We start from the raw sequence: 23,045 nt of genomic DNA on the forward strand, positions 1-23,045 counted from the left end.
GGGTTCGATTTAACAAGTGATTTTAGGCTGAAGTTTGCCAAAGGGACTCAAAGGTCGGTAGTGGTGGATGAATTTAACAACAGAGACATTCTCATTCCTGCTGGCCCCACCATTCCTGCTGTTCCTCTCGATATTCGTTGTGATAAAGGGGATCGACTTCGCTTCAAGTCCGATGTTCTGCAATTTAACTAGGTTTCCCTTTTTTCCCATTTTCTTTTCTTAATTTATATAGTTTACCATGGCAATGTGATGAAATTTTTTTTTTTTCTTTCTAATCAACAAATATCTAAGTAAAAGCAACGCTCCAGTTATGAAATTAGAGGACATTTCTGGATGAGATTCTATGTTGATTCTGGGTCTGATGATTATCTTTTGGGAGGGTAATTGTATAATTTTTGTAGGAGCCTTTTACGATCCTACTTGTCTCTGCGAATTCTGCAACTTCAATGCCTTCAACTCCATCTCCTCTGCTTCCAAACGCCTCTTCCGTGTCCTTGTATGTCACCTCCCAAACCAATTTCCTATTTGTTTCCATTGACATTACTTGAATTGGAACGGTACAGATTTTTATTTTTAACGTGTAAATTCATTTTTGTAATTTTTTAATAAAAAGAAGAGAAATGCCAACAAGTCATTATTTTGTTAGTCACCTAAGCAATACCACTAACAGAAATTAATAGAAGGACCTATATTATTCATTTTGAAAACTTGATGGACTAATTGTGCCCACTTGAAACCTGAGGGACCAATTGCGTACACATAGTAAATTTGAAGGACTAACAATGTAGTTTTGCCTAATTTTTTTAAAATTTTTGTGCCAAATGAATTAATGAGGGTAAAATACTAAGAATTTAATATTAATAAACTATAAAATTAAAATTAAAATAAAATAATCACATATACTCAATAAAAATCACCACACAACAAAGATCACCATACATTATCTATACTATTATTTAAGGGGCTTCCCCTGTTTGGATTCCTATTTTTTTAGTTCAAAACTGCCCCTATACCCCTATGTTTAAGTAGAGACAAAATTAAAGGACAATCTGGTAAAAATGCAACTTTAACTTCCACTAAAACATTACCTAAAAAATAGGACCACTCTCCTATTTATTTTCAAATTGATTATTCACTTATAAATTAGATTTTCAAAATAAAAATTATATATATATATATATATATATATATAAAATAAAATACCCTCATCAGACCCACTTACAAGTTTTCAATTAACGGGGATAAATTTGTAAATTAAAACTCCTCTACTTTAAGACCCATAAACTCACGTACGCTTTGCAGTTTCTATGTTTAGTTCTACATCCTCCTTTCTTTTCTTTTTCTTCTACTTTCGGATTTGGTTTCTAAGCAATTTAAACAGACACTGTCAAAGACTCCATCAACTTTTCAAGTTCTATCTGTAACAAGTTCCTCTTTGTTTTGTTTTGTTTTATTTTGTTTATCATTAACTTTCTTTGTTTATCATAGTTTGAGAAGTACTTACCCGTGGGTGAATGTGATTAGGGATTCAAGAATGTTTGACAGTGGGTTTGTGCTTGAACTAACTCCTTGAAAAAGAATATTGGTAAGGGTTCTTACTTTTTGTTTTGGCCTAGAATTAAACACAAACTCTTTTTTGCCTTTTTTTTGGGTTGAAATTTACTCTTTTTTTAGGGGATTATGCTACTTGGTTTGCAGTGATAGATCATAAAACACAAATAGTGTTTCTTTGTTTCATGTTTTGGATCCTTGCGATGGCTGACTTTCTTCTTCAGTTCAAGAGTCGAAAACTCATTCCGTGGACCTCCTCCGACTTGAACTATATGTAATGGTGAGAACTTTCATCACACTGTGATAAGCCTTCTTATATATGGTGATTCTGCATTGAACTGTATGGTCAGTCCCACATTGACAAGTTGTGTAAATGAGATAGTAAATTGGTTGAATAATGTTTCACAAAATTGAATTGAAAACTTGGTTAATGTAGCATGTATCTATATTACTTAAGATGTGAATTGTTAAATTTTCGTTTCGTAATTTACTAGGTTTTCTTTTTTAATACAAAAGGATTGCCTTGGCTCGCACATAAATTGTAATCCTATTTTATCAATAGCGTGTCGCATTGTGATCCATAAGAACAAAATTTTCGTACTATCTATTGATCATGATTAATCCAATCAATAAATATTCGCTACTTCATTGGATTTTCAATTTAAAACAATTAAACACAAACTCTTTTTTTGTTTTATTAAAGTTTCCTTTTTTTTTTTTCTAACTCTTTTATCTCTTTCAGGTTGACGTATGCACAAATTTATTGGATTGCATTGAGGAGGCATTAGAATGGAATACAGACTATTAGATAAGTTCGGGTGACAGACTTTACAAGAATTATTATGTGATTCAAACCTCACATAAAGTGGTTGTTATATAAGAAATTGTTGAAAAAAAATTTCTTTTGTAACATAAACTATATTTATCATTTGTATACTTCTATGTGAAATTCAATTTACATTTTTTTTTATAATTATTAATTTACTACTCCATAAAAAATGTTATGTACATTTTTTCAGTTTTAAAGGTAGTTTATATATTTGAAATTTAAACTCTTTTTAACTTTTGGTATGGATGTGTAGTAAGTAGCTAACTTTTAGGATTAAAACACTAAATTTTAGGATTAAAATTGAGCCTTTTACCGTAAAAGAGAAAAAATGGTAGTTGCTAAATTTTAGATATAAGCTCTTTTTAAATTTTTGTTATGGATGTGTAGTACATAGCTAAATTTTAGGATTAAAATACTGCATTTTAGGATTAAATACAACTTGATAAATGTCATAAATAAAGAAGAACAACAACACCATTAAAAAGGGAAAAAAAAAAAAAAACGTGGATGCACATTTGGAGCCTTTCCATAACCAAAAAAAACTAAAACTAAAACAAAAAAAATTTGAGTCTTTTAACGTAAAAGAAAAAAAATGGCAGTTGTTAAATTTTACATTTAAGCTATTTTTTACTTTTTGGTGTGGACGTGAGTACATGGCTAAATTTTAGGATTAAAATACTACCTTTATGACTGTAGCATTACTCTATTTTTTAGCATACTTTTAGTAAAAAGTTAGTTAAACTGTTCCCAAACAAATTCTTACTCTTTTTTTTTTCTTAATTTTATAAATTAACATATAAAACAAACTTTTAATTAAATACACACGCTCATGCGCGTGCTCAGAGGCTCTTCTATTTTTTGGATAATGGTTAATTTAGGGCATTTATTATAATTTGGGATTACTACATTTCCCAATTACAAAAGAAACCTAGGGGTGTGATGAGTATTATGCGTTATCAGGTGAAATAATCTTTCATCACACCCCTAGGTTTCTTTTGTGATTGGGAAATGTAGTAATCCCAAATTATAATAAATACTCTAAATTAATCATTATCCAAAAAATAAAAGAGCCTCTGAGCACGCGCGTGAGCGCGTGGTTAGAGGCTAGTATCTTATTAAAAATTAGAAAAAAAATGATAATAAGTAGTAATATTAAATTCTAGTAAGAATTTTAATATATGACTAGACGTTTACCTTTTTAAAAAATAATTTTTCTAATAATTTATATTTTATGATAAAAATTGTGTTTAATTTTAAATGTATCCATATGTATGCAAATGTTACATGCTTTTTTTTTTTTAATAATTTGACTAATTATTTATATTTTTATAATAAAAATTATGTTTAATTTTAAATGCAACTATGCATTTGCATGTGTTACATGTTAGTTTAAATAATGATAAAAGCCTTTTAATCCACTATATATTATTGATGTTTATTATATAGTGTAATTGTGCCATATGACAGCACCTCATAGTTTCCCACATGAATTGTGTCATGCTAGTTTAAATAATTGTGCCATATGACAGACCTTATATGTAAGATTAGTGCACACATATAAATAAATAATATGTGCATTTAACCCATCAACACATTCAATGAACTAATATTTGGACATAAATATAATCCTCGTTGAGGTGGAAGCCTAAATGAAGAATTTGCCACTTGGCAAAATCTCATCCACTTACTGCTATTAGCCATCCTATCCCTATTTTTCTCCTTTTTCTCACCATTTAGAAACCATCTTGCTTTCCCTCAAGTTTGAGGATATCATGGAAATTACTTCTCATCTCCTTGCAATTGCAGGGGCTTTTGTATTGGTACTGTTGTACAATCTATGGAGGTTGAGAATTGGTAGTCACAAAAGTAAGGGTATGTTGGCCCCAGCCATCAGGTGCCTTGCCAATCATAGGTCACCTTCACAAACTAGGTGGCAAAAACCCAATTGCCCGAAACCTTGGCAGCTATGGCTGATCAATATGGTCCCATATTTTAGATCCGATTTGGTACGAAAAGTACAGTTGTGATTAGCAATCATGAGGCTGTCAAGGAGTGTTTCACTACAAATGACAAGGCTTTGGCTGGTCGTCCAAGGTCTAGCCATGGAAAGTACCTTGCCTACAACTATGCAGCATTTGGGTTCATCAACTACGGAAAATTCTGACTCAAGATGAGAAAGAAAACCATGCTAGAACTCCTCTCTAGTCGTCGGCTTGAGACACTAAAGAATGTGCAAGTTATTGAGGTCGACAATTTGATTAAAGATTTGTACACTCTTTGCATGAGCAAAAAACACAACAACCAAGCTAGGGTGGTGATTAGTGAGTGGATTGAGCGCTTAACCTTCAATATGATGGAAATGATGGAGAGGCACAAAGAATAGGGAAACTTTATTAAAGAGTTCATGTATGTATCTGGGATCCCTGCCGTTTCGGATCTAGTTCCATTTCTAGAAGGCTAGAACATTTTCTGGGCCAAGTAAAATCCATAAAGCAAATTGGAAGGGAATTAGACACTCTAGTTGGAGGTTGGGTTGAAGAACATGCAATGAGGAGGGCCCAAAGTGAACAAATCGACAAACCAGACTTCATTGATGTCATGTTATCTGTAATTGAGGATGATGGCATGTTTTTTTATCTGAGCACACTATTAATATTAATTTTTTACCTGCCATTTATAGTTTGTAACCTAGAATTTTGTTTGAAAATATTGTGTCACTGTCTTTACTCTTTTATTATAAATCAAAATATATATTAGAAATCATAATCATATATTGCTGAAATTACCCCATCAATAAATAAATAAACTGCACAAACTACCAATAATTGAGTCTTGCTATAGACCTCTAGCCGACTACAGTTTATGAATTAGTTTATTTATTATTGTCTTGTAATGAAAGATTAATACTTTGAATTATATTTGCATAATCTATGTTAGTCCTTGTTGAGAATACAGAGTGATAGAGAAGTTAGATACTTTTGGAGTATAATGACATGGTATTCTCTTCTCTCATATTTATGATGAATCCCACCACTTAATTCATGAAGGGGTCTATGATGAATATGAGACTAGGACACAATAAGTCACCGTATTCTTCAATCACCTAATAATTTTCCATATAAATAGTATACACTAATAGTAATAGTTTCTATATACATCTTTGATTCATATTACTATAAAATTCTCCTTTTTTTTAAGTCCATTTTTAGGATAGGCTAATAACATTCCACAGATTAATTAATCAACCAAGCTTTTATTGTGTCTTTGACCTATATATGTTCATTCTAATATATAAAATAAACAGACCATAGTTTCTTTTATTTACAAAGAACAATACTCAATAAAGAAACTCTACTTTCTAAGTGTGGTCTCAATTTCATGTAGAATCTCATCTTAGGTGGGTCTGAATCTACATCTCTTAACTTGAAATGGCTCCTGTCTATATTACTGAACAACAAGCACACTTTGAAGCAAGCCTAAGAAGAGCTCGATCTCAAGGTTGGTAGAGAGAGATGGGTGGACGACCATGATAACAAAAACCATGTACCCCCCAGCCCCCTTATCAATTCCACATGAAGTCATGGAGGATTGCCATGTATGTGGCTATTATGTTCCAAAGGGTACTCGTGTTTTTGTTAATCTGTGGAAGTTGCACCGAGATCCGAGGATTTGGGATGACCCAGATAAGTTTTTTCCAGAGAGGTTCCTCACAAAACTTGCAAATATAGATGCTTTAGTGCAACATTTTGAGCTCGTACCATTTGGGTCTGGTAGACAATCTTGCCTAGGTTACACATTTGGCTTGCAAGTATCTCACTTGACACTAGCTAGATTACTTCAAGGATTTGTGTTCACGACACCATTGAATATGCCAGTAGACATGACTGAAGGCTTGGGCATTACCTTACCCAAGGCAACTCCCCTTGATGTTCTTCTTAATCCACTTCTTGCTCTAGAACTCTATCAATGACAGACAGAAATGTAGACTACGTTTGACTAGAGTACATGTTTTTAATGAGCTTTCACGCTTCAAGAGTATCATAACTTAATGATATTGCCTAATCTTTTTTACTAGGAGAATAATTATGTAGTCTTAATGTGGTACTTTCCTGGACATGTTTTTGTTGTGTTGTGTTTCTTTTTCTATATCTTTTTTTCCCCTTATGAAGTAATCTGTTGTACATTACTTTTTGCACATTTAGGTAGCGTTTTGCACCTTTTTTTTTTTTTTTTTTTTTTCAGTGCAATGCCTCTTGCATGGTTCATGTCCCTTGCACTGTTCATGGGACATGAACTGTGCACAAAGGAAAATGAATAGTAATTTCAAAAGTGAACAAACAAAAAATTATTTTTTATTGTTTTTTGTTTTTAGTTTTCAGTTAAATAAGTAGTATCCAAATAGACACTTAGTTTTTTTAATTTATACTCCAAATTATTTCCTCACCACTACCTAAGAGTAGGACATATTGAAAGTTCGATAGTCTATTTACTAAAGCTAATTATGATCCCCGAATTTTAATTACGGCTAGACTATTTTTAGGCTATATGCAATTAAAGTGGAATATAGGTAATTAGTCAATTAATTAACTGAAGTATTCAACAATTGCTTGGATGAACACAAGGATGCAATACCAAAATGTAAAGGGCAGTACGGAAAATAATATCAAACTCAAGATAACACCGTGATGAATTATCGAAGAGGAAAACTGAAGAATTTGGTGTAAAAATCCATTTGCGGCCCTCCAAACTAAAATGATCTACTAATGAAAAAGTTGGAGTTCAAGGATACCAAAAAGACTCTCCAAGTCTAATTTACACAAAATACTTGAGCTCTCCAAGTTCCAGTTACCAACGGACTTTTTGGAGTTCTTATCTTCACTAGCTTCCTGGATCTTGCAATACCGCCTAATTGCACCACCAAGCCTTATCGGATTAATTTGGCAAAGACCCAATGCTTCCCTAACTCCAAAATAATCTCTACACTTTGAATGGGTGTGGGTTTTGTTTGGGTAAAAACTCTTCTCAAGGTATGACAATGGGAGAGGGGAGGAGAAGAAACTATAAGGATTTCTTTTTTGAGGATGAGTATATTATATAGTTCCCACATTGTCAAGGTACATATATTCTCAATCAAATACTACAAAAAAGAGTCTACTAGCGAGGGTAATATACCCTCGCAAAAATTCAAATATCATCACAAAAGGCTATTAGCGAGGGCATGTGGCCCTCGAAGGCCGTCGTATTTGCTCTTGTTGCTAAAAGAGATTTTGCGACCATGCCTTCGCAAATAGATAATTTATGAGGGCAATTTACTGTCGTTACTGAACAAATTCACCTTCGCAAATATATTACCAAACGACGAGAAAAGTCGACAACTTATTTTAAGCGAGGGGGAGTAATCATCGTTAACAACTATTTGTGAGGACTTTTATACCCTTGCAATTATTTATTTGCGAATTTCAAATTAACGACATATTTTTTAGAGACAAATAATGCCATCGCTAAAATTTATTTGTGAGGGCTTTTAAACCTTTGCAATTAGTTAGGAATAATAGTGACGACATTAGTTATCGTTTAAAATGTTTTTGCAAGGGGTTAAGTGGCATCGCTATTCTATAAATTGCGAGGGACTTTGTCATCACTATAAAATTATTTATGACCAAATTTTTATGTCATCGATGATAATGTTTTATATAATTTTTGAAATATTTTATTACTTATTTATTTATAATTATTTTATATCATTTTTTTAACTATCATGTTACAATAGTACAATAATTACTAAAAATTGATCAATTGAAAGATAAAAATTCATATAAGTTCAAAATTTAAAATATAGAATGTATAAAGAAATCCTGAAATTAAACCTTGTTTTAAACTTAAACAACTAGAATTATGACAAAATCTATACTAGTCTTCCTTTGAGTTACCCTCCAAGCTGTTTTCAACCTCCCTCATGTTATTGATTAAGTTGTTCTCTTCATCTCTACTAGTACCATCCTTTAAAAAAAAAAAAAAAAAAAAAAGATCTCCAACAACTGCAAAATGGAATTGGGGAACTAAAAGTCTGGGAGTATTTAAGATGCAGTAGATTGCTTCAAATATGAAATGAGGTCAGCCCGATCCTGCAGCTTCTTTAGCCCGAGGAATAACATCTTAGTCCTAGGAATGTACTGCACAAAAGGCTAAGATTTTAATGGGAAGAAATTTTTATTTACTTTTGAGAGAGAGAGAGAGAGAGAGAGAGAGAGAGAGAGAGAGAGAGAGAGAGAGAGAGAGTACAAAAGGCCGAAATTCTTAAATTTTAGGTTACCATTTTAAAGTTGAAAGTGTTATCATTTTTTTATGGGTACAATTGTTTAGAAAATAAGGAAAGACCTTTCTTATATAAGATGTATATAAAAGGTTTTTTTTTAGACTGTAAAAAAAAGTTTTATCTAAAGAATACAAAGTGCTATATGTTTATACGTTTCTTTTTATTTTTCTTTGAATTTTAGAATAACTTTTATCTCCAAAAAAAATTAATATTTTAATGATTTTTTTGCGAAGGTCAATCGTGGCCCTCGTAAATAATTTAGTGTTAGTAAGGGCATATTTTTAACCCACACAAAAAATAAACTTTTTGCAAGGGATTTTTATTGTCCATCGGAAATAATTTGGTGGGAACATTTTCCTCCAAAAATTTTGACATTATAATGATTATTTGTGAAGGTCGATCCTAGCCATCGCAGATAATTTAGTATTAGTGACGGCTTTTTTTTAACCGTCACAAATAATACATTTTTTGCTGGAGATTTTTAATTGTCCCTCGCAAATAATATGGAGGGAAAATTTCCCTTCAAAATATTATTATTTGTGACGGTTATAACACATAATTACGACAGCTTTTCTTGTTGGTCACAAATATTTCACATTTTACCAAGTATTTGCAAGGGTTTTATTTTGCAATCACAAATAAGATTTTTTGAGAGGGCTTTTTGGATCCGTAAAAAATTCTTGGTCGTTAATAGGCATTTTTCTTGTAGTGAAAAATTGGAAACCCTTAATTGTGTTGATTTAATAAGTATTAATCTACTCTAATTTTGGTATTGCAACATAATGATGCATAAAAAATCGTCAATGAGTTGACAGTCCAAATGGAGAGCTTCTGAAGACCTACAAGAATGAATACATTCTCAAAAAGCGTCAATTTGGGGTCGGCCTACAAGCCAACAACCGTCCAATGATTAAGTCCCTCACAAGATCTCTAAGAACTCTCAAAGCATAAGAGATTTAGAATATATTCTTTTTCACGTACCTCAAACTTAAGGTGTCTTGATTTTTATATAGAGGGTCTGTGGATGACCGCCTTAGCTGAATTGTAGGGACTTGGAGTTATCCCTCAGCTTACTTGTAGGAGGTGAGAGCTATCCCATAGCTAATTTGTAGGAGTTAGCTAAAAAGTTCCCCATCACAACATATTTAAACTTCTTGTTTTGTTCTTCTTCTAATTTTTAATTTTTTTTGGTAGTTTGGAGTACACGAGTCTAACAACATCAAAGACCGTCAGGATTACGAAGATCGTTGTACAGCCTCAGCAGGCAGACACCATCTTTTTTGTTTTATTTTCAAATTGCATATGCTAAGGTTCATTTTAATTTCGGTCCATCCAGTTTCTTGCCTACATGGAGAAAAGTTTGTTATCCACCGTAGATTTTTTAGTTTCTCTAATGGCATCTTGCAGACAAGAATAGTTACCATCATTTATTGACAACTGGCATGGTAGGGATATTGACCTTGCTTCCAAATATCTGATTTTGATAACAGGGCTATACTATAACAAAAAAATATTTTCATTATATTTTCTTGGGCCTCAGTTGGAATTAAATGACTAAAACCAAAGATCACTATAATACGTGCGAATCTTTATTTTACTACATTCGAAACCTTTATAATGCATACGAAATGGCCAATCAAACATGTGTCTTCATAGTAGTAATTTATTGATACTTGCAATTAAAAATCTAGTAGTACTCTAGGCATTACATAGTCTTAAAACAGTTCATCAAAAAAAAAAAAAAAACACACACACACACAATCTTAAAACAAACAATTGCCTTCAGCAGCATAAATTCAACAGAATAGTGTCCCATATAATTTATATCCTTGCTTGTTCTAGTCAGACTGTGGATGGCTCTAGGAAAGTGCAACTCATCTTGATAACACCTGAGAGACCATGCGCATTGTTGGTCTAGATTCTGGATTAGCATGCAAGCATGCAATTGCAAGCTTTATGATGAGAATCAATTGATTCTCAACCTCAAGAGTGGGAGGTGGAAGGCGTTCGTCTAACAAATCATTCAACGATAAATTCTCCTCTACTGATGAAGCAGATAGAATGGAAATGATTTCACCAGGATGCCTTCCTTTGATCACTTCAATAGCCAAAACTCCAAAGCTAAAAACGTCACACTTCTCAGTTATCTTCATTGTATAAGCAAGCTCTACAAAAAAGAAAAAAGAAAAAAGAATATTACGCCAATGTATGCATATGATCTATGTTCTATATTAATTGAACAAATAAGTACATTACCTGGTGCAACATATCCATATGTGCCGGCAAGTGAAGTCCAGTTGGATGAGTCTTGATTAAGAAGCTTAGCTATGCCAAAGTCTGAAACATGAGCCTCGTACTCTGAATCCAGCAAAACATTTTTACTTGATATGTCCCTATGAACAATTGGTGGTGAGCAATCATGGTGCAGGTAAGACAAAGCGTGAGCAACACCTTTGATGATATTATCCCTCTTATTCCAATCCAACTCTTTAGCTCCGTCATCATTGGTCAAAATTGTGGCCAAGCTACCCCTTTCAAGGTACTCGTAAATCAAAAACGAGTGTTGTGGATGTGAACAAAAGCCATGAAATTTAACAATATTTCGATGTCGTAATTCTGTTAAGGCCCTTATCTCATTTAAGAACTCTTTTTGCTGTGCAATCTCACCATCATGCAAGGATTGTAGTTTCTTCACTGCGACTGTCTTTCTTGATATTAGCTTGGCTTTATAGACAGTTCCATATCCTCCCTTTCCAATGCAAAAATTAGCATCAAAATTTTGGGTTGCGTCAATGATTTCTTGGTACAATGTTCTTCCATCAAAAGATGATATTGTAAACACGTTTTCCTTGTCCACGCCATTTGTTTGGTCTATTCGTGGATTTTGCCATTTTCTTTTTGCAAAGAAGAAAATTCCAAAGAATACCAATACAAGTGAAAGTGCTCCCAAAAAAGGGAAAATGATGAAGAAAATGGTTTTATGTCCCTTTTTTGAAGTATGCCCTACCCTACAGGGTTTCAATCCGGTAACATTTCCACAGAGTCCTTTATTACCTTGTAATGCTTCAATGTGAGCCTCTTGAAAAGCTGTGCTATTGGGAAGAGGACCCTTCAACTCATTGTAGGATATATTGACACACAACAAGCCACGCATCATTTCAAAAGTAGTTGGAATAAAACCTGAGAGGTTATTGTGGGAAACATTCAACAACTCCAAGCTCTGCAACTTGTTGATTTGTGAAGGTATCTCTCCTTCGAGTGAGTTATGGCTCAAATCTAACCAGGACAATTGAGTTAATTCACAAATTTGAATTGGAATGTTGAGGTTGAACTTGTTGTTGCTCAGATTCAAGTAATGTAGTTTTGAAAGGTTCCCTATATTTGCAGGGATCGACTTGCCAAATCTATTAGTGGATAGATCTAGATACTCAAGATTCGTAAATGATCCAAGCTCTAAGGGTATACCACCAGAAAGTTTATTTCCATTCAACATCAACTGCTGCAAAGAGGTCAACTTTCCAAATTCCTTTGGAAGCTCCCCAACCAATTGATTTGAAGAAAGATCAAGTAATTGGAGTTGAGCAAAGTCTCCAATTTCAAGCGGTATGCCACCAGTGATATTGTTCCCAGCAATCCGTAGGCTGGTTAGTTGTGCGCACCTGCTCCAATTTGGAGAGATTTCACCATAAAATCTATTGTAACTTAGGTCCATGTACTGTAGGTTTTTGTAGACACCAAAATCTTCGGATATATTTCCAAAGATTTGGTTTCTTTCAAGGCGGGCTCTAACTAAGCTCGTGCAGTTTCTCAAGGTTTTGGGTATTGGACCTGTGAGATGGTTGTTGTCTGCACTAAAGTATTGTAGAGATCCACTTTGGCATAAGTTTTGAGGCAAAAATCCAGTGAAGTTGTTGGTATCCAACTGCAACTCACTCAAGTTCATTAGATTTCCAATCTCTTGCAGAATGGGACCAGAAAGTTGGTTATCACGGAGGTATAAAAATTCTAAGTTGCTCAACTTACCCAAGGAATTTGGAACAATACCAGTCAACTTATTCCTACTCAGTTCAAGATCCTTTATGGACTCTAGGTTTCCTAATTCTTTAGGAATGGTGCCCGAAAGTTGATTGTTGTACATGTGTAAAACAGTTAGGTTGCTTAGATCACCTAGTGATGTGGGAATCGAACCAGAAAGATTATTTGTATGAAAACTTAAATAGATAAGAGACTTCAACTTTCCTATTTCTTGGGGAACAGAGCCAGACAAATGATTTTCATACATGTGCAACATGGTTAGCTTCTCTATGTTTCCAATAGTAGATGGGATGAGGCCTGTAAGATTATTGTCTGATATGTCAAATTTAACTAAATTGGAGAGGTTTCCGATTTCTGGAGGAATGGAACCAGAAAGTTGATTATGTTGGAGGAACAAATAAGCCAAGTTGCTTAAATTACCTAAAGATGCAGGAATGGTACACACAATGGAATTATTGTTGAGATATAAGTAAGTCAGGTAGCTCAAATTACCTAATGAAGCAGGAATGCAGCCATGGAGGCAGTTGGCATACAATAAAAGCCCACTAAGAGATTTCAACTGACCTATTTCCCAAGGAATCGATCCATTTAGTTGATTTTTATCTAGGTCCAGCAACTCAAGATTGGTCAGGAAGCCAATCTGTGGTGGGATTTCCCCCGATAAGTTATTGGAAGACAGATCAAGATATATAAGTTTGGACAGGTTGCTAATTTCAACTGGGATTGTACCAAAGAGTTCATTCCTGCTGAGATCAACAAATGTAAGGTTGGGGAGAGATGAGAATGAAAATTCATGGAGTGTACCTTTCAAGCCTGAGTTAGTCAGGTTTAATCTAATAACACTTCCTGCTGGGTTGCATGAAATGCCGTACCAACTGCATGGGATGGAGCTTTTATTTTGATTACTCGAAGAATTGGTAGCATTATTTGGATGGAGAGTCCATGAAGGCAAGTGTGACTGGGTTTCATTTTGAAGACTGGCTTTCCAATTAAGAAGAGCATTTGCCTCTGCCTCTTCATTCACAGAAAGAGAAGCAACATCCAATGAGGAATGGAACACAGCCAAGGCGGCTATAAGGACAGAAAATACTTTTTTTAAGCTAGACATTGTAATGGTCTTTGTTTTACAAGTTGAAAACATATTCAAAACTCTATCGTAATATGTCTAAGCTGTTTCTCAAAAACAATATATATTTATAATATGTTTAAGCTACCCATTAATTTCTTGCACACCAATTGTCGTCGTCAATGGGTACGACAAATACGTAGTTATTTATTTATTTCTTTCAGATTAAAGACAAATATGGAATTGGACTATTCTTCACGAAATGTCAGATGGTTGCTGGAGCTTTCACACTAACTTTTTTTTATTTTATTTTAAATGCATATAATGTACTTTTTTGAATGCATTGTAAAGCAAATATGATTTTGACTCTCTGAATATCACGTCTTTTTCTCTACATGGGGTGCACAATTTTCCAATACTAGACTTGTACCCGCGCAATGACCAGGCATTATACGTACTGTTAATTAATTAATTGCATTTTACTTTTTTATCCACAAACAAAAAAACCACATACTTTTTTTAATCCAAATAAATGAATAATTAGCACAATCCCAAAAAATATTTAAAGAGAATGTACCTGCTCGTACCCAAAAAAATATAATAATAATGAAAAACATACTGAAGTTGATAGTACTTTCGTATACCATAACATTAGGGAGTCACTAAAGTTGAGCTTTGTACAAACATAATCATTTCATAATCAACATTGTTGATTGACGGCTCTCATTGATAATTGGCTATGACATCATTTCAATAGTATAGATCACATTGATGTACAACAATAAAGTAACTACGTCTTTTGCTTACTTCACCCTTCTCCAATGCACAACATTGCCGTTTGACATTTCTTAATCAATGAAACTAATGGCCTTTCAACGGCTGCAACATCAGTTAAATTATTTAGCAAAAATATATATATATTTTTAAATAAATCAATTTAATTGGGTACACATTAATTTACAACAATTTTTTTTAATTTAAAAATTTACAACAATTGAGCGGCTACTAATTTTGCTTCCTTTCCCTTAAAATGGACTTGTAGTTGCTGTAATGAACACGGTTGAATCATATATTACAAAGTACTAGATTGAGACTACCCACGTATTCAGATTGGCAGATATCACAAACATGTATTTTATGGTGTAACTTATTGAAAATTGCAAAACAAATATGAATGATAAATATGAAAAAGTACTTTTGATACGCTAAACCTATAAGTGTATATATATTGATTTCAATAATTAATAGTAAAAATCCTTCAACAAATATTTAGCGAGACTGAAACCTATATATACACACATCATATAAGAAAACATAAAGAAATGAAGAAAGATAATGATCGAATGACACAATACTTTAGTTATTTCTCTTCAAAGCAAAATAGAAAATATTGATCAAAAGTGACTCGCTTCTATTAAGTATGTTAAATTTGAATAGCTTATCAGGTATATTTCCAAATGAGTTTCTACAATTAGTTGTATCACAAATAATTAGCTAAATTGAAAAATAGTTGTGTTAATTCAAGTAATTCATGTTTAACGTAGCCTACAATGATTTAAAGCATTCAAAAGTCTTTTAAAAAAAAATTAATATAACATATAAAAACACACTTAACTCAAAAGAATTAAGCCCAATAGATATGAGTTTAACTATTTTATATTAACCATTCTTTCTTCTCATTAATATCCAATGTAGGATTTCACTATTTAACCAACTACACTGCTCACATATGAATATTGCAACACACCATAATATGATAAATGTGTAACGACACCCACTTGGTAGATACTATTACTTCAAATTCATAGGATTTGTTATTTTATAAGAGAATCAGGAATCAAATTATTTTTGGGGTAGCCTGAAGGTTCTGGCAAGAAGTTTCAAATTCAGGATCTCATAAATCTCATGAAGTTTTTGAAATCACTAAACCAACCCCTGAAATTTTTCAGTACAATCTGAAGTCCTCATGTTTGTGATTCCTACTCTAATGAGTTGTCATTCACATTAGAGACCAACAGAACCCTCTTTATGTTTTAATAATGATTAATCTTTATAAATTCCATCCATCATGGAGTTAGTTACATACAGTCATTTACCCTTTTACTGATACTGAGGGAACACTTCTCGTCATGTGGATATTTTAAACCACTCATAGTATTAAATAAATAAATAAAATCTCAGTACATATAACTATAATTAGGATATTCCAAGGACCCTATTTTCGTGTGAACCACGCTAAGTGGCTAAGTCATCGTATGGAGTCAAGCTTGCTTACAGGGCCGTTTAAATGTCTTCAACTAATTTCTGGTAAAGGTCTTTGCATGGACTCAAAAGGATAATTCTAAGGAACTATTTTCGTGTAAAACACACTAAATCTTCTTAATTCTTATGGAGTCAAACTTGCATACAGGACCGTTTAAACTTGCATGGTTTATTTAACTTGGGGATTAGACAGTACTATCCGAAGAAGAAAAATCAAGATACAATAAATTTAGGGGCCCTCTTTCCGTGACGGCAACCTTAAGTTTCCTAATGGAGACAAAGTTACAGATAAAACTGTTGAAAAGTTCTGCAAACAATTTGTGGAAAAGATATTAGCAGATTACATAACGCATATTGAATATTAGATGTTGTAGTCCTTTGTCTTCAAACCATCTCTCAACATATATATATATATATATATATATATGTGTGTGTGTGTGTGTATTTTAAACCACTCACATTATTAAACAAATAAATAAAATCTCAGCACATTTAACTACAATTAGGATAATTTTTTTTTTAAATCAAAAAAAGGAAAATTCTATGGATCTTATTTTTGTGTAAAACATGCCAAGTCGCACTCTAAGTCTTCTTATGGAGCCAAACATGCACACAGGGCAATTTAAACTTGCATGGTTTAATTGACTTGGAGATTAGACATGTTAGAAGTATTGGTTAAATGATTAAATTTACCATATTCCACTAGCTTAAACTTTTGAGACAATCGATAATTTAACATGGTATCAAAGTAGGTCTAGAGGGAAAAAGGTTCGATCTGTAGAGTTAGCAGCATGTCTTTAAAGCTATTGAAAATTTCAACAAACAATTTGTGGAAAAGATATTAGCAAATTACATAACGCTTATTAGATATTAGATGTTGTTGTCCTCTGTCTTTAAACCACCTCTCAACATATATATGGGTATTTTAAACCACTCACAATATTAAACAAATAAATAAAATCTCAGCACATTTAATTATAATTTGGACAATTTTGTGTTTGAAAAAAAAAAAGGAAAATTCTAAGGCTCCTTTTTCCATGTAAAACACGCCAAGTCGCACGCTAAGTCTTCTAATGGAGCCAAACTTGCATACCGGGACGTTTAAACTCGCTTGGTTGACATGACTTGGAGATTAGACAACAGTGTCAGAAGGAGAAAAATCAAGACACAATAAATTTAGGGGTCCACTTTCCATGACTACTACCTTAAGTTTCATAACGGAGACAAAATTATAGATAAAACTGTTGAAAATTTCTGTAAGGATTTGTTGAAAAGATATTAGAAGATTATATAACGCGTATATGGGTATTTTAAACCACTCACATTATTAAACAAATAAAAAAAATCTCAGCACATTTAACTATAATTAGAATAATTTTGTTTAAAAAAAAAAAAGGAAAATTCTAAGCATCTTATTTTCATGTAAAACATGCCAATTCACACGCTAAGTCTTCTTATGGAGCCAAACATGCAAACTAGGCCAATTAAACTTGCATGGTTTAATTGACTTGGAGATTAGACTGTAGTGTCCGAAGAAGAAAAATTGACATATAATAAATATTGGGGCCTCTTTGCATGACAACTACCTAAAGTTTCCTAACGGAGACAATGTTACAGATAAAATTGTTGAAAATTTTTGCAAACAAGTTGTGGAAAAGATATTAACAGATTACATAATGTGTATTGGATATTAGATGTTGTTGTCCTCTGTCTTTAAACCACCTCTCAACATATATATGGCTATTTTAAACCACTCACATTATTAATGAAATAAAAAAAATCTCAGCACATTTAATTATAATTAGGATAATTTTGTGTTTCAAAAAAAAAAAAAAAAAAAAGAAAAAAAGGAAAATTCTGAGGCACCAATTTTCATGTAAAACACGCCAAGTCGCACGCTGAGTCTTCATATGGAGCCAAACTTGTATACAGGGCCGTTTAAACTTGCATGGTTTACTTTGAGATTAAACAACAGTGTCCGAAAAAGAAAAATCAAGACACAATAAATATAGGGGCCCTCTTTTCACGACGACTACCTTAAGTTTCCTAATGGTGACAAAGTTACAGATAAAACTATTGAAAATTTCAACAAACAATTTGTGGAAAAGATACTACCAGATTTCGTAACGCGTATTGGATATTAGATGTTGTTGCCCTCTGTCTTTAAACCACCTCTCAAAATATATATGGGTATTTTAAACCACTCACATTATTAAGCAAATAAATAAAATCTCAGCACATTTAATTATAATTAGGATAATTTTTTGTTTCAAAAAAAAAAGAAAAAAGAAAAAATGGAAAATTCTGCGGCACCAATTTTCATGTAAAACATGCCAAGTCGCATGCTAAGTCTTCTTAAGGAGCCAAACTTGTATACAGGGCCGTTTAAACTTGCACGGTTTACTTGAAGATTAAACAATACTGTCCGAAAAAGAAAAATCAAGATACAATAAATTTAGGGGCCCTCTTTTCATGATGACTACCTTAAGTTTCCTAATGGTGACAAAGTTACATATAAAACTATTGAAACTTTCAACATAAAATTTGTGGAAAAGATATTAGCAGATTACGTAATGCGTATTGGATATTAGATGTTGTTGTCCCCTTTCTTTAACCCACCTCTCAACATATATATGGGTATTTTAAACCGCTCACATTATTAAACAAATAAATAAAATCTCAGCACATTGAACTATAATTAGGATAATTTTGTTTAAAAATGAAAAAAAAAAGGGAAATTCTAAGGATCCTATTTTCGTGAAAAACATGCCAATTCCCACGCTAAGTCTTCTAATGGACCCAAACTTGCATACATGGCCTTTTAAACTTGCATGGTTTACTTGACTTGGATATTAGACAGTAGTGTCCAAAGAAGAAAAATCAAGATATAATAAATTTAGGGGCCCTGTTTTCATGACATCTACCTTAAGTTTCCTAATGGAGACAAAGTTACAGATAAAACTGTTGAAAATTTCTTCAAACGATTTGTGGAAAGATATTAGCTGATTACATAACGCGTATTGGATATTAGATGTTGTTGTCCTTTTTCTTTAAACCACCTCTCAACATATATATGCGTATTTTAAACCACTCACATTAGTCAGCAAATAAATAAAATCTCAGCACATTTAACTATATTTAGTATAGTTTTTTTTTAATAAAAAAGGAAAATTCTAAGGATCCTATTTTCGTGTAAAACGTGCCAAGTCCCACGCTAAGTCTTCTTATGGAGCGAAACTTGCATATAGGGCCATTTAAACTTGCGTGGTTTACTTGACTTTTAGATTAGACAGTAGTGTCCGAAGAAAAAAAATCAAGATATAATAAATTTAGGGCCCTGTTTTCATGACGACTACCTTAAGTTTCCTAATGGAGACAAAGTTATAGATAAAACTGTTGAAAATTTCTGCAAACAATTTGTGGAAAAGATATTAGCAAATTACATAACGCGTATTGGATGTTAGATGTTGTTGTCCTCTGTCTTTATACCACCTCTCAACATATATATGGGTATTTTAAACCACTCACATTATTAAACAAATAAACAAAATCTCAGCACAATTAATTATAATAAGGGTAATTTTGTGTTTCAAAAAAAAAAAAAAAAAACAAGTAAAGTTCTAAGACTCTTATTTTCATGTAAAACACATCAAGTCGCACGCTAAGGATCCGTTTGGATAGAACTTATTGCTGAAAACTAAAAATATTGTAGAAAAATAATTTTTAAATGTGCATATAGTGCCGCGAGACTCATTTTTAATGAAAAAGTACATGAACGGTGTGTGAATAGTGTTGTCAGTGAGTGAACAGTAACTTTTTCCCTTAAAAGCTGAAAAGCTACTGCAAAAAAAAAAAAAAAAAAAAAAAAAAAAAAAACTGAAACGTGAAACGTGGACGCAAACGTGACAATCCTAACCGATACTAAGGTGGCGTTTGGATCCAGATTATTATTTCCATGTTTTGCTTCTTTTTTTTTTTTTTCTTCGTTTCTGCTGCGAGGGACAAACGTGTAGTGCGCGTATTGTGCGCGCACTGTTTGCGTACTGTGCATGCACTGTTTACATACTTTTTTAGCAATTTTTTATTAAAAATGGGTCTCGCAGTGCTATTCACACATTTAAAAATTATTTTGCTATAGTATTTTCAGTTTTCAGTTTTCAGCAATAAGTTCTATCCAAATAGACCCTAAGTCTTCTTATGGAGCCAAACTTGCATTCAGGGCCATTTAAACTTGCATGGTTTACTTGACTTGGAGATTAGACAGTAGTGTCCAATGAAGAAAAATCAAGATATAATAAATTTAGGGGCTCTGTTTTCATGACGACTACCTTAAGTTTCCTAATGGAGACAAAGTTACAGATAAAACTGTTGAAAATTTTTGCAAACAATTTGTGGAAAAGATATTAGCAAATTACATAACGCATATTGGATATTAGATGTTGTTGTCCTCTGTCTTTATACCACCTTTCAACATATATATGGGTATTTTAAACCACTCACATTATCAAACAAATGAATAAAATCTCAGCACATTTAATTATAATTAGGGCAATTTTGTGTTTCCAAAAAAAAAAAAAAGGAAAAAAGGAAAATTCTAAAGGCTCCTATTTTCATCATGTAAAATACGCCAAGTCGCAAAGTAAGTCTTCTTATGGAGCCAAACTTGTATACAGGGCCGTTTAAACTTGCGTGGTTTACTTGACTTGGAGATTAGACAATAGTGTCTAAAGAAGAAAAATCAAGATATAATAAATTTAGGGGCCCTCTTTTGATGACGACTTCCTTAAGTTTCCTAATGGAGACAAAGTTAAAGATAAAACTGTTGAAAATTTCCGAAAAAGATATTAGCAGATTACATAACGCATATTGGATATTAGATGTTGCTGTCCTTTTTCTTTAAACCACCTCTCAACATATATATGGGTATTTTAAACAACTCACATTATTAAAAAAAATATATGAAATCTCAGCTCATTTAGCTATAATTAGGATAATTTTGTTTTAAAAAAGAGAAAAAAGGAAAATTCTAAGGATCCTATTTTCGTGTAAAACACGCCAAGTCACACGCTAAGTCTTCTTATGGAGCCAAACTTGCATACAGGGCCGTTTAAACTTGCAAGGTTTACTTGACTTGGAGATTAGACTCTAAATTTTGGGCCCTCTTTTCATGTGAACTACCTTAAGTTTCCTAATGGAGACAAAGTTATGGATAAAGCTGTTGAAAATTGCTACAAACAATTTGTGGAAAAGATATTAGCAGATTACATATCGCGTATTGGATATTAGATGTTGCTGTCCTTTGTCTTTTCATGTGAACTATGTTATTTAGAAGAAGAAAAAAAAGCGCAATTTATAAATGAGTTTCTACGGTTAATAATATCACAAATAATTAGATAAATTGAGCACATCAACTTATCCACTATTCTTAATAGTTATTTACCCTTTTATTGATACATTGCTCATTGTTAGAACATATGTAGGACTTGTTATGAACATATGTCATTTAGAATTGGTTAATCCTTTGACAAAACGCACTTTACTTGTAATTGGGTGGATCTAGAACGTGTTTAATATTTCAAGGAACAAGAGTTCAAGCCCAAGTATCAAAGCTTTGCAAATCTGTCCAAGAATCAAGTGAAGAAGTGTTGTTCATTAAAGCTCGACGTATGTATCTATCAAGATTTAATATTTGAAGTTCGACAGATAGCTCGATAGTTGTATCTATCGAGGATTACGAAATTCAAATTTTCAGATCTATTTTTCACGTATATCCAAGCTATTTGTGTAGGGTTTCTTTTCTCATAACCCTAGACATATATAAGGATTATTTTAAGGGTCATCTCACTTGATGCAAAGGTTGTTGCAATTGTTGTTGCACTCACATTGTGACCGGAGACAAAAATTGCTTTAGTTCATCTTTCTTTTGAAGAAGCTGTTGCGTCTGTGCGCCAAAGGTTTTGTAACCAAGGAACTTCTTGATCTTCATCGTGTGAATGAATTGAAGAACTTTGCAGCCAACATCCTTCTCAAGTTGGTGTGTTAGTCACGTACTGGGATCCGTGCATCGATTGGTTAGTCACGTACTTGGAGCCGTACATTGAAATGAGAGATTGTCACTACATTACAAGTCCTATTGTGTATTGGGATAAGGGTTTAACTGTAGGTTGGTATAAGGTACTGGGATCCCTTTACTTATAACCACTTATTTTGATAATAGTGGATTCTTTAGAGTGGTGACCTTACATTCACCCGGTAGAGTTTTGTCTTAATAGTTTTCTCAATTCGTAAACAAATCAGCCGTGTCAAATTTTACTTCCGTTGCATTTAGTTATTTGGTGATTTGTTTGTGCTACCATGTGTATTGCATGTTAATTGACTTAATTAATTCACTTGGTTAATTAATTGGTTAATTTACCTAAGTGGTCAATAAATTCTTGGCCTATCACTCATCATATGGGTATTTTAAGCCACTCATATTATTAAATAAATAAACAAAAATCTAAGCACATTTAAATATAATTAGGATAATTATGTTTTCAAAAAAAAGAAGGAAAATTCCAAGGATACTATTTTCGTGTAAAACATGTACGCTAAGTCACGCGTTAAGTCTTCTTATGGAGCCAAACTTGCATAAAGGAGGTTTAAGCTTGCATGGTTTACTTGACTTCGAGATCATACCCTAAATTTTGGGCCCTCTTTTCTTGAGAACTACCTTAAGTTTCCCAATGGAGACAAAGTTACAGATAAAGTTGTTGAAAATTTCTGCAAAAAATTTGTGGAAAAGATATTAGTAGATTATATAACGCGTATTGGATATTAGATGTTGCTGTCCGTTGTTTATGTTATTTAGACCCAAAAAAAAATGCACAATTTATAAATTTTAGTAAACGCATACTATCATGTTTTGAAACCATAAATGTAATTTTTTGCCCAAAATATGATAATCAAAGGGGCACTAAAGCCTCCCAATTGAGAAAAACTTGAAG

The 23,045-nt window shown here is 32.8% G+C and overlaps 1 protein-coding gene and 1 pseudogene across 1 annotated transcript; one reads left to right on the top strand and one right to left on the bottom strand.

The window, feature by feature from the left end:
* Positions 1–4,152: 4,152 nt before the first annotated feature.
* On the top strand, positions 4,153–6,350 carry LOC142618700 (cytochrome P450 CYP82J17-like; annotated as a pseudogene).
* A 4,015-nt stretch (positions 6,351–10,365) lies between these two features.
* LOC142619090 (uncharacterized) lies at positions 10,366–13,872 on the bottom strand. Its single transcript, XM_075792156.1, has 2 exons — positions 10,953–13,872; positions 10,366–10,863 (listed from the first exon to the last, which is right to left on the bottom strand). The coding sequence occupies exons 1-2, from the start codon at positions 13,870–13,872 to the stop codon at positions 10,571–10,573; spliced, it is 3,213 nt and encodes a 1,070-aa protein (XP_075648271.1). The 3' UTR covers positions 10,366–10,570.
* Positions 13,873–23,045: the final 9,173 nt, after the last annotated feature.

The sequence above is a fragment of the Castanea sativa genome, chromosome 12 (genome assembly GCF_040712315.1).
Source record: "Castanea sativa cultivar Marrone di Chiusa Pesio chromosome 12, ASM4071231v1".
Taxonomy (NCBI): Eukaryota; Viridiplantae; Streptophyta; class Magnoliopsida; order Fagales; family Fagaceae; genus Castanea; species Castanea sativa.

Coding starts and splice junctions, on each gene's coding strand:
- LOC142619090 (XM_075792156.1), bottom strand. CDS start 13,872: ATGTTTTCAACTTGTAAAACAAAGACCATTACAATGTCTAGCTTAAAA. Junction 10,864..10,952: donor ATATGGATATGTTGCACCAG/GTAATGTACTTA, acceptor TCTTTTTTGTAG/AGCTTGCTTATACAATGAAG.